Here is a 16,438-nt window from a genome sequence, read left to right as displayed (position 1 = left end):
ATAAATATATGTGCAAATAAATTGTAACTTAAAATAAATGATAAATTAAAAAATAAATAATAATATAGTAACTACGATATGAGATAAATGACTTATCTGCCTAAATAATTTATCTGTTGGTTCTAATTAAATGAGATTAACAACCAATAGCTGGCCTAAACTATGTACATTTCCATAATTTATCATGGTATGCCCATTATTATAGCCATGCCTGTAGAGCTCGCACGGCAAGCATCAACATCGTCGAATGGGTGTGACTAAATGTCGTGTCATCTCGCTTGCACATTATTATTCTCCACTCTACCAACTAGCACGGCGCTCGGTGGTTGAAAATGGCGTGCAGCCATGGCTACGAAGTTCTCGCTGCGTGTGGGCTGTCCTTTGGCCACTGTTGTTGTTGTTCGTGTTGAAACAAAAACAAAAACCAGTAAATCGAGTTTTGAAACTCGTCGACGTCATCGCTGCCTGTCAATGGCAATGGCGATTTGCACGCTGCGCTTCGGTAAGAGAGACAGAGAGAGAGAGAGTGAGTGAGCGAGCGCTTAAATGAGGAGAGAGAGAGAGGCGAAAAGCAGTCGAAGCAAACGTGGACAAGGAAAACAGAAAACAGGTTCGCTCGCGCTCAGAGCGTTCGTTCGTATTCATAACAAAAGAACGGCTCGAATTGAACGGTTCGCTTTCGCACTCGTGAATCGGACGATTCGCTTTTTTTCGGTATATTTGAATGTTTTCTGAACGCCGCTGTAAAATTGTTTGGCATTTTTATTATTTACGACGCCGCTTGGTTTCTACGTTTTTTACGCGCCGGTTGCGCGACTTTCGCGCTGTGTTCAATAAACAGAGCCCCCGCATTAAAGCAATGCTGGCCACACACCAAATATCGTGATCACACACAAATGAAAATAAATAAATAAAATATTTGAAAAAGGGCAGAGTGCAACAGAAATTGAGTGCCAATAAGTGAATATTCAAGTGAAATATGCGCTCAACGACTAGCTGAGCTGAGTCTAGCCAGAGTTTAAGTTTTATCCACGACACAAATACAGAAACTACAATGAGCTCATTCCTCATGGGCTATCCACATGCGCCACATCATGTCCAGAGCCCCATGTCCATGGGCAATGGGCTAGAACCGAAGTTCCCGCCGGTTGCCGATGACTATCATCACTACAATGGCCACTACTCCATGACCGCCTCGACGGGTCACATGGGTGGCGTTGGTGTTGGTGTCGGCGGCGGTGGTGGCGGCGGTGGTGTCGGTGGTGGGGGCGTTGGGCTCGGTGGCGGCGGCCCTGGTATGTCTGGGCACCCGCACGCTACGCATCCGGCGGAAATGGTCAATGATTATATGGCCGCCGCAGCGCATCACCACAACCATAACCCGCTCCCGCACTCGCACCATCACAGCAACAGCGCGCTCTCTGGCCACCATCACCAGAACACGGGCTACACCACAAACTACGCCACAACGCCGCCCACGCACCATCCGCATTCGCATCCGCACCAGAGTCTGGGCTATTATGGCCACCATGCCGCGGCGGCGGCCGCTGCAGCCGTGCACCACGCACCCGAATATATATCGGCCGGAGTGGTGCACTCTGAAGCCGGTTACGGGCCGCCGCCGTCGGTAAACGTGCCAAACAGCAGCAGTGCTAACGGCTCGAATGGATACTACGGCGGCTACTATGGCACCACAAACGGCAGTGTGGGCAGCACCCACTCCCAAGGCCATTCGCCCCTCTCCTCACAGATGATGGACCTGCCACTGCAATGCTCCTCGACGGAGCCACCAACGAACACCTCGCTGGGTCTGCAGGAATTAGGTGAGTCTATTTATACATATTTTAGTTGAGATTTACCGAAGAAATTCGTTTAGAATATATGAAAAAGCTATTATTCATACAAAAGACAAATTATGCTTTATTTAATAAATTATTTATTTATTTCTTGAACTATAATATTTATAATATTATTTATGTTTTGTAGTTCATTTTTAATTTTAAATTTTTATATATAAACAAATTTTATTTATATTTATATATCTTATATATACAAAATAATTAAAGCTTTACGATTTAATTCTTATCTTAGAGCTGTTGACTCAAAATATTTTTGTATATTTGCCTTAAAAATGTAGATATTAAATTAGCAAAATAGTAACATTTTTTCATAGATGAATAAATGTATCAGAAGCTATATTTGTTAGACTTAAATCAATTATTAACAGCAGCTATAACTTTTTAAGAATAATCCTATATGAAGCACTTATTTATAGATATTTAGATATTGAACAAAATAAATATAAAGAATGGGTTCAGGGTATAAAAATAGAAACAGCTCATGACATAATATATGCATTTTTAAACGAGTTTACATTTATAAATATATTATACGTCGACAATTTTATAAACAAAAAATCTAGAGCTACAAAAACATCATTAAGCTAATGTCCTAATTATCCAAATTTTTCCGATTGAAATTAGATTTTGTTGCATATTTAGTCTAATGAACCAAATAGAAAATTGTAGCCATGCAATATTCAATATTTAAAATCGAATTTATCTATTTTACCTAATCAATGCAAAATTTATATCAAGGTCTGGAAACATCACAGAGTTGTCTATTCTAAACAGTCAAAACAAGCTATATATTATATATCTATAATATATATTCCTGAAAGATACATATTTGTTCTATATACTGGAATATATACACTTTTGAATGGAAATCAGAATCTTTATTTTCAAATTATGAGTTTTCTTTAACAATTGAAAATTAAGTTTTCAAGAAATGTTTGCAGTACGCTAATTTTGTTTAAGCAATGAGTTCGATTCTTAATAATTTGAATACTCTGCCAACAGGTTTAAAGCTAGAGAAGCGACTCGAAGAAGCCGCGCCCACTGGTCAGCAACTGCAGGAAGTGTTACACTGTGATGATATGGGATCAGAAAATGTAATTGAAACCAGAAATAGGTTAACCAAGTGAATAGACTAATGTGCTTTGATTTGTGCAGGATATGTCGGAAGAGGATCGCCTGATGCTCGATCGATCCCCAGACGAGTTGGCGTCCAACGACAACGATGACGATCTGGGTGATTCAGACAGCGAAGACGATCTGATGGCGGAGACAACCGACGGGGAGCGCATCATTTACCCCTGGATGAAGAAGATTCACGTAGCGGGCGTTGGTAAGTTGTGCTCCCACAATCCCAAACCCAATACCTAAAGATGCACCCATCACAGACAACGTGCCCCATTTTTGTATGCTAATTAAATTACTTAGCTGCCAACACCCACATGATCCACTGACAGACTTTGTAATGCTCGAATGCTCGACTTTGGCAAAATTAAAATGAAAACTAAAAGACCCCAAAAACGAAAAAAAAGCAACTCTGTGCGCTCATTAATCAAAATCAAGAATGGCGCGCCTTCTGCTGAGGGCAAAAATGTATATGGCGAGTGACATATTCATACTATAGGAATACATATGTATCTATGTATGTTTCTGTATGCAACTGCCAGTCGACTAAATAAGGCCTCTTTGGTGCTCTTTCAACACTTGAAGTGTCTTTAAGTGGATTCGTCACTGTTTTCCTGTATGGATAACAATTGTGCTGCTTAAATGAGTTTTTGCCTCGTTGAAAACTGATTTAAGACCTAATTAGTGCACAGCAAAAGCTTCTGCATATGAAATGAACATTTTCTAATTGAATTTATAAGCTTAAGTTCTTAATGAAGTGATTCCCTGAATTTGTTTATTAATAATTGTCATGAACTTTTAATGTAGTTAAATAGTTTTGGGGAAGTGATTCCTTGATCGGAATCATAAAAGCTGAATCATAAACGGTCTGCAAATGATAATATATGTACATATAGTGCAACATTTTGAAAATCTTAGATACAATATCAGAATTTTACTATACTTATATTACATACATAAGAATTGTATATATTACGCAAAGCAAAAATCTCGAGATCTTTTAAAGCTACAATAAATTCAGTTAAATCATTTTTAGCCAAATTTCTCTGTAGCCATCATGGCTCTAGACGATTTCATAAAGCCAAACTTTCACAGCAATCGCCAAAATATATCATTAAAACGGGCTTTTATTTATTAAATGCTGTTTATAAAACTATTTATGGATATGGATTTATGAATATGGATTAATGGATTTAGATTTAAATATTACATTGAAACTTTTACAATAAATATTTTGGAATATAACAACTAAGGCATGAAAAGCATGTCTGAAGTACTTCTTGTGAGAAAAATATAATATATACATAATGATTTTTGAATGTGAATCAACTTATACATACTTGGATATATATATTTTTTTTAAATACTGAAACTTTCACTCATTTCCTCTTAAATAATAAACATAATTGAGATTGAGGCAACCCTTTTAAGAACTCTCAAAAGGCAGCACATTTCCAATATATAGTAAAGACCTTGTGCACATGCTTCACTGTACCATATATGATGTTAAATATCCAGTACATACAAATACCAACAGTTTTTCTACCACACACATTCGCATTCATGCCGACTTTTATTCTAATTACATATTTCAAAGCGCGTTCGATATCGTTTCTAAAATTTTCACACACCAAACAACGATTCGAATGTGGGCTGCAGAAACAGGTTTCCATTCACTGATCGATGAACGAATGAACTTGGCTACCAACATCAACATATACACATACATATACATATATGTTGATACATGCCTGTGTGTGTATCTTTCTGTATGTGTGCGGTCGAATTCGAATGTCAGCTTCGATAGATAATTACCATTAATTGTCGCGCCGGTACATTAACGCGCCTAAAACCAAATTCATTGAGCCATGTGTTGAGTTCCATTATCAAAACGCGTCGCAGCGTTTGTCAGCGCTTATTGTTTTAATTCTTCTCGAGGAAATTGGCTACCGCATATCGAACTGTATTGGGCCCTGGGGCAATGTCAGTCGAACAGCTGACAATTGGCTGACAGGCTCAGGTGGCAACTGCATAAACACAATCATAATCATCAACGTAATCATCATGCGGGGCATGAGTTCATGCAGGTTGTATTCGGGCCGGGCTCTCGGCCTCAGCTGATGGATGACTTTTTAATTAGTATTATACTTGCTTAGTTGAAGCGACTATGCAGCTAGGCAGCCAGCCGCTGCACTCCAATTAAACACAACCTTGACCCTAATGGGCAATTATAACATTAGGTTTCGCCACGCGCTTCAAAACTCACTCCAGAGACAATCTCGACACCGACTCAACGCGACTCGAGGGGATTAGCTATGCTGATGAGCATCAAATCGAAGTAGTTCGGCAGGCAGGCAGACGGACAGACAGTCAAACGAACGGACGGACGCCTGAGAGATCGCTCAGGGGCAAACGTAAAACTCCGACTGAGTGACGGATGGTCCGTGTCATTTGATGTTAATGTTGTGACATTTATCATGAGCGCACGACTACGAAAACAAGACGAAACTTGATTATCGCCAGTGCATCATCTCTCGTTATGCGGAATGTGGCTGTCCCCAGCCCCAGCCCCAGTCGCAGCCGCAGTCGCAGTCGCAGTACCAGGTTCTCAGGCAACAGTACCAATTCGTTTGCCTGTTGAGCTGGTGCTACGCTGTTGCTCTTGCTGTTGTTGTTGTTGTTGTTGCTCTCAGCTCTTTTACAAATGACTTACACTCAGTTAGCGCTTGCCTAGACCCAAAATACATATACATAGCTACACGGCTTGGCGTGCGTATCAGGTGGCGTGTGGTCCGAGAACTGCGCCCATCCAATTTGTTTAATACGCCTTTCGGCCACAACAACAACAGCGAAAACAACAACAAATACAGCCATAGGCACAACAATAATAACAGCTGGAAGCAGCCCCATAATTTGCGAAAGTTTAAGTATTTAGGAAAACATTTGACATTCCTACAATTTGCTTAATAGTTGTAAAGTGTTGACAATTTTTCTGCAGGTGTAGAAAACATTCATGTTAAATTATAGCATGAAGCCATAATGAATGATTCGTAATTCAGAAATCGTTTATAATTATTCCTAGTATACAATATATAATTCGTAGTAGATAATAATCTATCTAATTCTTCTGCTAATTATTATTGTCAACAAGTTGATGAGTTTTCGTTATTATTATTATATTATGTTGATTCTTTATCTCAATATTATATAAATATAATTTTTTTTATTATATTATTAAGATAATTTTTATAATATAATTTTATTATTTTATTTTTAGTATAAATTTAAATATTTTACTGAATTTATTTTACCTTCACCTTAATCAAGAATCGCTTGAGCTGCATAATAAATTATGCTAATCAAATGAATGCACTTGTGCACTCATAAAAGCACTCACTTATATCTATGAGCATAAGTAGCATGAATATGCGCTGAATATTGATTTTATGCACGAGAGCTCAGCTAATACGTCGAGTGCTAAGTTGATCGCCGCGTTCACGTTCCACATAAAAACATTCAATAGCAGCAGCAAGCTAGTATTCAAGCACACACACATACACAGAGATAGTCGCTCTCGCATTCGCACTAGTATTCATATTTATGCTCATAGTAAAACAAGCACACTGGAAACGTGGCCAGCCTTGTAACTGAATTTCAATGGCAAGTCCACGATTAAGTTTCCAATATGCCGCAGAGGCCAGACCAGGCACACGGCTCACTGCTGGCAGTCACAGTTACCCGATGACTTGCGAAAAACCTCATCAGCATCTCTCACCTCCGTTGAGGCGGCGAAAAAAAGTGCAAGCCCATACCCATACCCAGACCCAGACCCAGACTCCGACTCAGACTCAGATTCAGACTCGAGCCGAGATGCTGTAAACTCGGCACTGAAACTGAGCAGCCTTTGCGAAATGCTACCCAGAGACCAAGCCAGACCAGGCCAGACCAGTCCCCTAGTGCGGCGGCCCAAGCCCAGGGCATGACAATGATGAAAATGACGCAGTAAAAATTAAGAAGTTCGCCTTTTATGACAGATGAGGCACGAACAGCTGAAGCTGCCTCGCCATCTGGATCTGCACAGCGCATGGGCATACGTATGTGTGCCTTGCTATCTGTGGCTGTATCAATATCTGTATTTGTATCTGCACATGTCCAATTGCGAGAACAAAGCGTAATTAGCGTCCCAATGCAAAAAACGAAAATCACAAAAATGTGAATGGAGCCGAGCATTGGCAGAGTATTCGCAGTTGGCTCCCAACTCAACTCCCTGCGGCTTGCGCTCAATTTGCGCCAATAAAACTCTAGAGCTCGCAACTTGCGTGGAATTATATTGAAATTGGCATTAATTAGCGATGCTTTTATTGGTCCGACTCGCCAGACCAGAATAATTCCATTCTGCTGCAGTCAAATGTTAGGTTTTTTTCTCTCTCTCTGAGTTTTATATTTCTCTTCTTTTTTTGTCGAAACGTTTGTTCAAGGTCGCGTCTATTGTTAAAGTCTTTAAAGTCGTGAGCTTCTTAACTTGTTACTGTTTGTCTTTCGGCTTTTGGTCAGAGTGTTGTTTTTTCCCCTTTTCGGTTTATTTGCAACTCCAAAAATATCTTTTAAAATGGATTTAAGACAAGTGCTAGATTCAGTTTCTTTGAAAAGCCCGTTTTTTGCTCATTAGCTTCGCTTCTGGTTGTGCCTCTATGGAAAGTGAAAATCAATTGTGAACGCGTTGTGATTGTTGTTGCTCAGCGCGCAAGATTGAATGGAAATATCATACAAAACAATAGCAATAACAATTGCCATAGCGAACAGTAGAGTCGATTCTAAAGGTCAGCTATTTACTATCTACTAACTTGGCTAACTAAACAGAATATATATTTAGTTTATATACATATTATATTCAACATATATTTTATTTATTTCTCAAATATTCTTTTAAAGAATTTCTGACTATAAGTAAACTTTGATTTTTATTTATACATAAATTTTAATCTAAACAAGTAAGAAAACTCTAGTCGAGACTGCTCGACTACGAGATCCCCTGAACCCTTCGAGCAACTGATATTTCAATAATAATTCGCACATACACACGCACACACACATACGCAAACAAACAAACAGAAGCACACACACACACACAGGCAGCAAACAAACACAAGCACACACACACACGAGCACATATACGGGCGATTGCGCTTGGGTTGCGCTGCAGTGTTGGAAATATAATCAGAGCTTATTTGTTGAATAATTTAATTTCTAGACGTACGATCGAAATGAAACTTTCAGAACATAATTATAATGTTTAAATGTATGTGTATACCGAAGCACAATTCACTAGTATTTGATATACGACTTTTACAAAGTTGAGGGTGAGGGGGTGGATTTAGGGGTGGGGGTAAATTTTAACAAAAACCGAAATTGTATAAAATTCATCTTAATATACATTTTAAATTTGGAGACTCTAGCCTGAAAGATGTAGGAGATATAATTTTTTAACTGATCTTCGATAAGGGTTTTTATCGATAAAAAAGTATCGGAATGAGTTATCGTTTTTTAGTGATAAACTCGATATGCGCGCGATATATACGGACATTTAAAAAAAAAAGTTTAAGTCTCTAGCTCTTATATCTTCTGAGATCGACGCGTTCATACATACGGACAGACGGACGGACGGACGGACGGACGGACAGACAGACAGACGGACAGGGCCAAATCGACTCAACTCGTCGCCCTGATCAAGAATATATATACTTTGTGGGGTCTGCCACGCCTCCTTCTGCCTGTTACATACATTTTAACAAAACCATTATACCCTGATTTCCCATTTTCAATGGGTTCAGGGTATAAAAATCTTTAAAAAGTATAATTTATAAAAATTTCGCTTAATTAGAGTACATTGTATTCATTTATTTACACCATAATACAAGTATTTATTTGCATTTGTGTTAAAATATAATAAGTCTATGCAAACTATTGTTAAAAAAAAAAAAAACAAAAAAAAAAAAAAAGAAAAACAATATAACCTTTGGTTAAAAATAACTTGCTTATGCAAGGCAAAATAATATCCATATAACATTTAAATATCTAACATTTAATATGAGTTCTACAAATATGCAATTTTTTACCAAATGGAATTTATTAGTGAAATTTAAGCAGTTTTATATTTTTGTGGTATTCGCGTCATAGCTTGTTTAAGAATTTAAAATCTTAGTATCGCATTGCTGGCTTATTAATGAACAACTTTTGTTTCGGTTGACATCAATCATGTTGGCGTCTTCCCAGCAATTTGTTGCTGTTGTTTTTGTTGTTGTTTGGGAGTCGCGTTTGATTGAGTGCCTTCTAGCATTGGGATTCATTTCGAAAGCTCGCAATTAACATATTGTCTTTAGTCTATTTTTGGAGTGCAGTTAAAAAAACATAATGTATCAAATGAACAATTCGAGTTGTGCTGCAGTCTCCCAGTCGCAAGTTCAATTGCTTTGGGTGCTTCACTTTGTATCTATATGGCATATACATCTGTGTGAGTGTGTGCGTGTGTGTGCAATTGTTTTGTAAGTACATGAGATTTGTGTTACGCATTAGTGTGTGTATGTGTGTGTGCGTGTGTGTGTAAGTAGCATGAGCTCATGTTTATTTTTATTTGCCTGCCACAAATTGCAAGTCACTTGACAAGCTGCTGATGCAGCTCCCGCTGTTGTTGAAATGCTGATGTTGACTTGCCTTTTTCCATGAGCTCATGAAGCACACACACACACACACCAATACAAAAACCTTACCCACACACCAGCTGCCGACAACATCAATATTCAACTTAAAGAGAAAAAAGTCTAAGCCTGAAACAGAATTTAGCTTAGAATTTAACTGAATGTTGGTCAACGTGTCGTATGCGCACTTTGAGGCTTGCACTCGCCTGCAGCTGTGCATTTATTAGGGCGGCACTGAGCGCAGAAAAAATATAATTATTTGCCATTTGTTAAGGCCCGTGTTCAATAAGAGTTTTCACATAGTTTCTAATAAATATAGCGCCGGCCGAGAAGAGATTTTTGGGTCTCAGAAACGGGTTTGGCACTCGCTTTGATGAATGAGCAGCCGAATCAAAGTTGACAGACGTAAAAATTATTTTGTGCTTGGCACGAGTCAAATTTCTCGATCGCAGGTCGTGGCCCGGCCACATTTCCAAAATATTTACACACTCTCGCCGCACTGGGGCAATTAATCAACTACTAGGGAGCAGTTGGCCGCAGCTACGCGAGGACTGCGCATGAATGAAAGTGGAGCTAAAGCCCGGAAGTCGTCGGATGACCGCACCTCAAAGGCAGCGATCAGTTTTGTGGATTAAGCCGATATGGAGCAGATCGCTGGGCGGGGTCGAGCTGCTCAGCTGAGACACAATTGTAGCCGCCACCGACACAGCAGATTATGATTATTAAGCAACGTCTGACATAGTTTTGAGCCTCGATATGTTCTCTTTATTCATATTTATTTCTTTAATTTTGTTTTTTTTTGTTTTTTTTGTGTTTGAAACTAACGTCCCGTGTCTGTGTATGAATGAAACTGTAGAGTCACAAATGCATGATAAATCATGCGATGGGACAAACATGCCGACAGCCGTGCATGAGCCAGGGCCAATTATAACCTTCACATGAGCGACACGGAGAGAGGCGATAACGAAAGAGAGAGGGAGAGGGAGAGGGAGAGAGAGTTAACCTACCTACGCACTAATATGCTTAGGCAATGCCGCCAATTCCCCAGAGAGCGCCAATTTTCCCAAAAAATAAAAGAAAACGAAAAAACATCTAGAAACATGCAGCTCGCTCTTTAGCAGTTTCACGCTATGTTCCTGCAGTGCCCCGCTTGTACCGCTCCTCCTGCCTGGCCGCTTGTGCAATCTTGATTTCCTTGGCCTTGTATGATTTGGCGTTTTCATAAATTGGCTGCCAGGCAATTGCAATTGGCACTCTTTTGGCTGCAATGACTCGACGCTTTTGCGGCCGGCGAGACTTTGACTCGAGCTTGGAGCTCACCCGGCCGCAACTCGAAGGCCGTTTCCTGGACATGGACAATGCTGCTGCTCCGCGCTCTCTCACACCTCCTCTCTCCCTCCACACACTGGGCCAGTTCGTTGAAATGTTGAAATGAAATGATACACACTTATTAAAAACGAATTAACGCAGCATGCTGCCAACGCCGACGGTGACGGCGGCGTCGACGCCTACGCCAGCGCAGCAGCTGACGTTGCGTTGTTTTGCGGCCATTGCCTTGGCTGGTTTCGTTTTCATTGTTCTTCTTCCTTGTCTCCTTGTCCGTTCGCGCTGCCTCAGTCCTTTGGGCTTTGTAATTGATATTGTTTAATTTTTATGTTTTTGTTGAGGTATTGTGCGCCGTTGTTATTGTTATTGCTTTTTTTATAACTTTATCAAATCAATAACGCATTTATGAATTTGTGTGAAGTCTGTAAAGAAGCCCTGACGAATCGTAAAGGAATTCTGAAAGAATTTGTGATTATAGTTGTTAATTTTTTATTTGACAAGAAATGAAATTCAAATGCGATTAAAATGGTTTTTGAATATATTAGTATAATATTCATCTTTGAACTTAATGGAACTTTATTTTAGTTTAATATAAAAAATTATACAAATAGGGAATATAATTAAATTAAAAATTAGCTTCTGCTTAAAGGATTTTTGATAACGAATAACAAAGACTTATTGAGAAATCTAAAATAATTTTAATTTATTAAGAATAATATATTATATATAAATCGATGTTTTCGAAAACGAAATATTAACTTATTTAATACAAGTAAAACAATAGAGGAGTCTATTCTTATAAATGTACTCACAAAGCTTGTCAACAGCTCTTTAAGGCCAAGCTTTTTAGCACAGTCTCGAGAGATGGTGGGGAGAGATGGGGAGCGAAACCCTTGCCCGTCCGTCCCATTTCATTTCCCCCTGCGGCTGTCAGCAGCCAACAGTGCACGACATCATTAATCTAGCGACTGAGAAACGGCAGCGCAGCAGCAGTTGGGATTGAAATATTTATATCAAATCGAAAGCTGTCTGTCACAGTGCAATGAAATTTTTATAAATTACAACTTGATGTGCGCCGGATATGATTGGTCAAGGCAGGACCCAGCAGCAGAGCGGCCATAGCGATAGAAACATCAACTCCAAGTCCCAAGTCCCAAGCCCCAAGCCCCAAACTCCTCGATGGTATTGCGAACGGGCCAAATTGAAATTGATGGAGCGAATATAAATTTGATGGCCTGTCCGTTGGCTCTATTTGATGGAATCGTAGGCCCGAAACGAATCGAGTGCGGCGGGGCAGCAGGTGTAGCGCATAAAAAACGGAACAGGAAAAGGATAAAGCGAGGGCAGCTGCGGCGAGAAATGTTGTTTTAGCGCTCGAGGAAAAACTAAATGCGAACATTGCGCGCTGTTGTCCTTTTTCCCGAGCAGCGGCCGCGCCGTTCGATAGGCGGACAGACGGACAGACGGACAGTTGGACTGGCAGTTGTTTTACTTGATTTTGATTAATTATCCTGGACTGGCGCTGTGCGATTGCAGCTCTTTCATCTACCCGCTGTCACTGCTGCTGCCGCTGCCGCTGCCGCTTCTTCTTCTTCGTCAACATCTACAACATCTACCCTTCGCGTCTGAAGGTGTTGTCAAAAGTTTTTGGCGCGCTTTTTGGGGTTGTCAACTTATCTGGCGAGATTTATTGAGCCGCCCGCCTTCTGCTTATTATGAAACTAAATTTGAAGTGTATTAATTGTGGCACGTTGCGACTTAATCGGCATGCCACTGCCCTTCAGTTGCTGCCCCAGCCCCTGCCATTGCGACTGCCCCTCCTCTAATTTCCAATCATTAATTATGCATCTCTTCATGCTCTCGCGCACTCTTTTCTTCTGTTTTGCAGCGAATGGCTCATATCAGCCAGGCATGGAGCCGAAACGCCAACGCACCGCCTACACACGCCACCAGATACTCGAGCTGGAGAAGGAGTTCCATTACAATCGCTACCTGACCCGACGGCGGCGCATCGAAATTGCGCACACGCTGGTGCTGTCGGAGCGCCAGATCAAGATCTGGTTCCAGAACCGCCGCATGAAGTGGAAGAAGGACAACAAGCTGCCCAACACCAAGAATGTGCGCAAGAAAACGGTCGATGCCAATGGCAATCCAACACCGGTAGCCAAGAAGCCCACAAAGCGCGGCACTGCCAAGAAGCAGGCCCAACAGCAGCAACAACAACAACAACAGCAACCCCAACAACAGCAACAGCAAACGCCGGTGATGAATGAGGTGAGTTGAATGCGCTGCATAACAATCAACGGCGTAGGCACTTAAGGCACGAATGACACCAGCTGAAACATGCATTTGCAACAAGAGATTAATCCACAAAGAAAATTGTAAAAGTGAAGCTTTTAAAAATTACCGTATGGTTGATTTAAACTCATCAATGGGGAGGTAATTGGAGAAAACGGACACAGCAAGAGTGAGGGAGAGGGAGAGCAAAACAGAGCGTGAAAGGGAGAGGGTAATATATAGAGGGAAAGAGAAAGAGAGACATATAGGGAGAGTTAGAGCTAGAGAGCAAAGGGAGAGAGTGGAAGAGAGAGTGTAAAACAGAAGGAGAGCGGAAGAAAGAGAGCGAGAGAGAGATATAAAGAGAGCTAGAGAGGTATACAGAGAACGGGAGAGCGAAAGAAAGAGAGAGATATACAGAAAACTAGAGCGAGAGAGAGCAAGATAGATAGCCAGACGGAGAGAAACAGAGAGAGAGAGAGAGATAAAAGTAAAGGAAAAGCTTATATAAGCTTATAAAAAATGTATTGAAATAAAAAACTATTGGAATTAAATTACTGCTGCTGAGTAAATTCACAGCCTCAAATACTTGAGTTTAAAGATTGTATATTTAAGCTCTCAAATACTATACTACTAATAAATTTGCTCCAAAGAATTTTTTGTTATTCAACAACTAATCCCAAGATTCATAGAATTTAGTAACCTGGGCTCCCGCCAGTCATCATAGGGAAAAATATGTTTATTATATATGTATGTTATGATATATGCCATCACATATAAGAGACGCAATATGGCAAAAGCAATACAAGTCAGAATAGAATATCAAAGAGAGAGAGAGTTAGTTACTACAGAGGGGTTCCAGCTCAGCAGCTCTGATGCAGCATGTCAAAATGCTTCGTTGATGCGCAGTTGCTTGAGTCTGCGTGGCTACGTTATATAGGCATTATAAACTAATAAACTACTATGATTATTAACTATTGTTTTACTTATCCTCTATGCTTCTCTTTCGTATAATTGTAGTGCTTACGCTCTGATAGTCTTGAGAGCATTGGAGATGTCAGTTCCTCGCTGGGCAATACGCCGTACATTCCCGCTGCCACGGACTCGGCGAATCTGACGTCCTGCGGCAATGGTAATGGCAATGGCAATGGCTATGTTGGATCTCAGCAGCATCCAGTACATCTCAACAGCAATAACAACAACAATAACAACAACAACAACAATAACAGCAGCAACCTCAACAACAACAACAATCAAATGCACACGGGTCTGCACAGCCACCATCAACAGCAGCAACAGCAATCCGATCTCATGAACAATCTGCAGCAGCACATCAAACAGGATTATGATCTGACGGCGCTCTAGGAGATCCTTGGCGCGCCCACAGCTCAGCTAGTGCATTGAGTCCTTTAGTTTGAATCCTTTAGTTAGCCCCGCAATACTTTCTGGCACCAAGTTCTTTAACTTTAAGTCGTAATCATCATGCAACCCCCATTTTTGTACACCCGTCGAGTCATCGATCGGGACAATTCGGAGTATACAGTGAAAGAAAAAGTATATCTAGTTAGTTAAGCACCAAACCAACGACCACTGGGCCACAACTTTGGCGTTACCCAATCCATGCCGACCTTGGCAGGAACACCCCCTGTAAATTAGCGGTACTTAATTAGAGGTACGTTTTGTATAAAGCATAGCAAATTAATTGTAAGCGAAAGCCCAATTTGTCATAGTTGTAAGTGGAAAGAAATATATGAGTAAATGTATAATTATCATTATTATTATTATTATATAATTATTATTATTATTATTAAAATTATTATTATTAATACTATTATTATTGTATCCAACTAGTTGCATCTGTTGTGCGTAGATATTAATATAAGTTCGAACGTATATTTTATGGATACAACCAACAAACAAACAGACAGAGAAACAAACATGCATAAGTATATAAATATACCTAGACAATATGAAAACCAAATAAACCGAACAAATTTTACTTGGAATTTACAAATGTATGTGCGTGTGTTTTTTCAGTGTAAGACTGAGATTATTTAAAAAAGATATATACATATATATAAAATATATACATATATCACATATTCTTGATAGATGTATTTTTCGATATTTTTTATTCTTTATACAGAAATTGAGTTTCTAGATATTTTTTTAATTACTATTTATTAGGTTTTGCATAAGAAATTTAATATGGAATTTCTAAAACAGGAAGTTCTGTTGAAGCGTGGAGCGAGCTTTAAAGACTTACAGCACAGGATGCTCGCTGAACATTTGAGCTTAACGCTGATTCATCGTTCATTGTCATCTAATTAGGACAAATTTAAACATCATGGAATCGCGCTGCTGGGCATGGGCGCTGCCAGACGGACAGACATCCTGTTGGCGGCCTTTGTTGCGCTGCCCAGGAGAATTCAACAAGCCTTTGTTGCCCATCAGCGTCGCTCATGTGGAATGACAGAGGGGTTGCTGGGGGAACGGCGAGACTTAAGGCTGGGGAATTGGGGCTCAGACTCAATGAGGCACGAGATGCGCTGGCAGCGATAGTTGGCAAATGCTAACAAGAGTTCTTAATTAAACATCGATTCGCAATGATTGATCACAGCCCATTGGCACCTGTTGGCTTCTGGAAATATGTTAAACAAGGCATCATCTTTCAAAGTGGCAGCGGAGCAAACTCGGCCTGCCTGCCTGCTCATGAGAGAGCCAGAGCGAGATCGAGAGTGTCAAAAACTGGTCTTGGCCAGCGCTGCGTCTGCGTCATATGCCACTTCCCTGAAAACGGATCTGGACTCCTATTGCAAATTGTCGGTGCTCAGTGAGGCAGACATCGCGTTGACAGTGTGCCTATAAAGCCAAAAGGTAAACAGCACACATGTGACAAGCTGGGCCTGGACCCGAGCTCGAGTCGGAGTGCCAGTCTTAGCCTGGCCAGAAGCTCGCCACAATCAATCTCCCTCGCCTGACAGTGGATTGTCTTGCAGGAACATGGAAACACTCTTAGCGCTTAATTTATCATTGCAAAATGATCTACGCGCATTCAGCTCTTAGCCAACAGCTCCAGCCAGAGCGCGAGTGTCCTGTCCTTCCCCGCATTGCCCTGGGAAGGGGCGCAACTGAACTGAAAATTGTGCGCCCTCGCCG

The 16,438-nt window shown here is 40.5% G+C and overlaps 1 protein-coding gene across 1 annotated transcript; it reads left to right on the top strand.

The window, feature by feature from the left end:
• Positions 1–629: 629 nt before the first annotated feature.
• On the top strand, positions 630–15,293 carry Dfd (homeotic protein deformed). The gene is made up of 5 exons (XM_018113586.3): positions 630–1,823; positions 2,862–2,953; positions 3,015–3,189; positions 12,891–13,276; positions 14,300–15,293. The coding sequence occupies exons 1-5, from the start codon at positions 1,055–1,057 to the stop codon at positions 14,642–14,644; spliced, it is 1,767 nt and encodes a 588-aa protein (XP_017969075.1). The 5' UTR covers positions 630–1,054; the 3' UTR covers positions 14,645–15,293.
• Positions 15,294–16,438: the final 1,145 nt, after the last annotated feature.

Source organism: Drosophila navojoa, chromosome 2 (assembly GCF_054131105.1).
Source record: "Drosophila navojoa isolate 15081-1374.11 chromosome 2, UAZ_NAV_1.0, whole genome shotgun sequence".
Classification (NCBI taxonomy): domain Eukaryota; kingdom Metazoa; phylum Arthropoda; class Insecta; order Diptera; family Drosophilidae; genus Drosophila; species Drosophila navojoa.
Note: the sequence above shows the minus strand (reverse complement) of the source record. Positions and strands in the feature narration are given on the sequence as shown.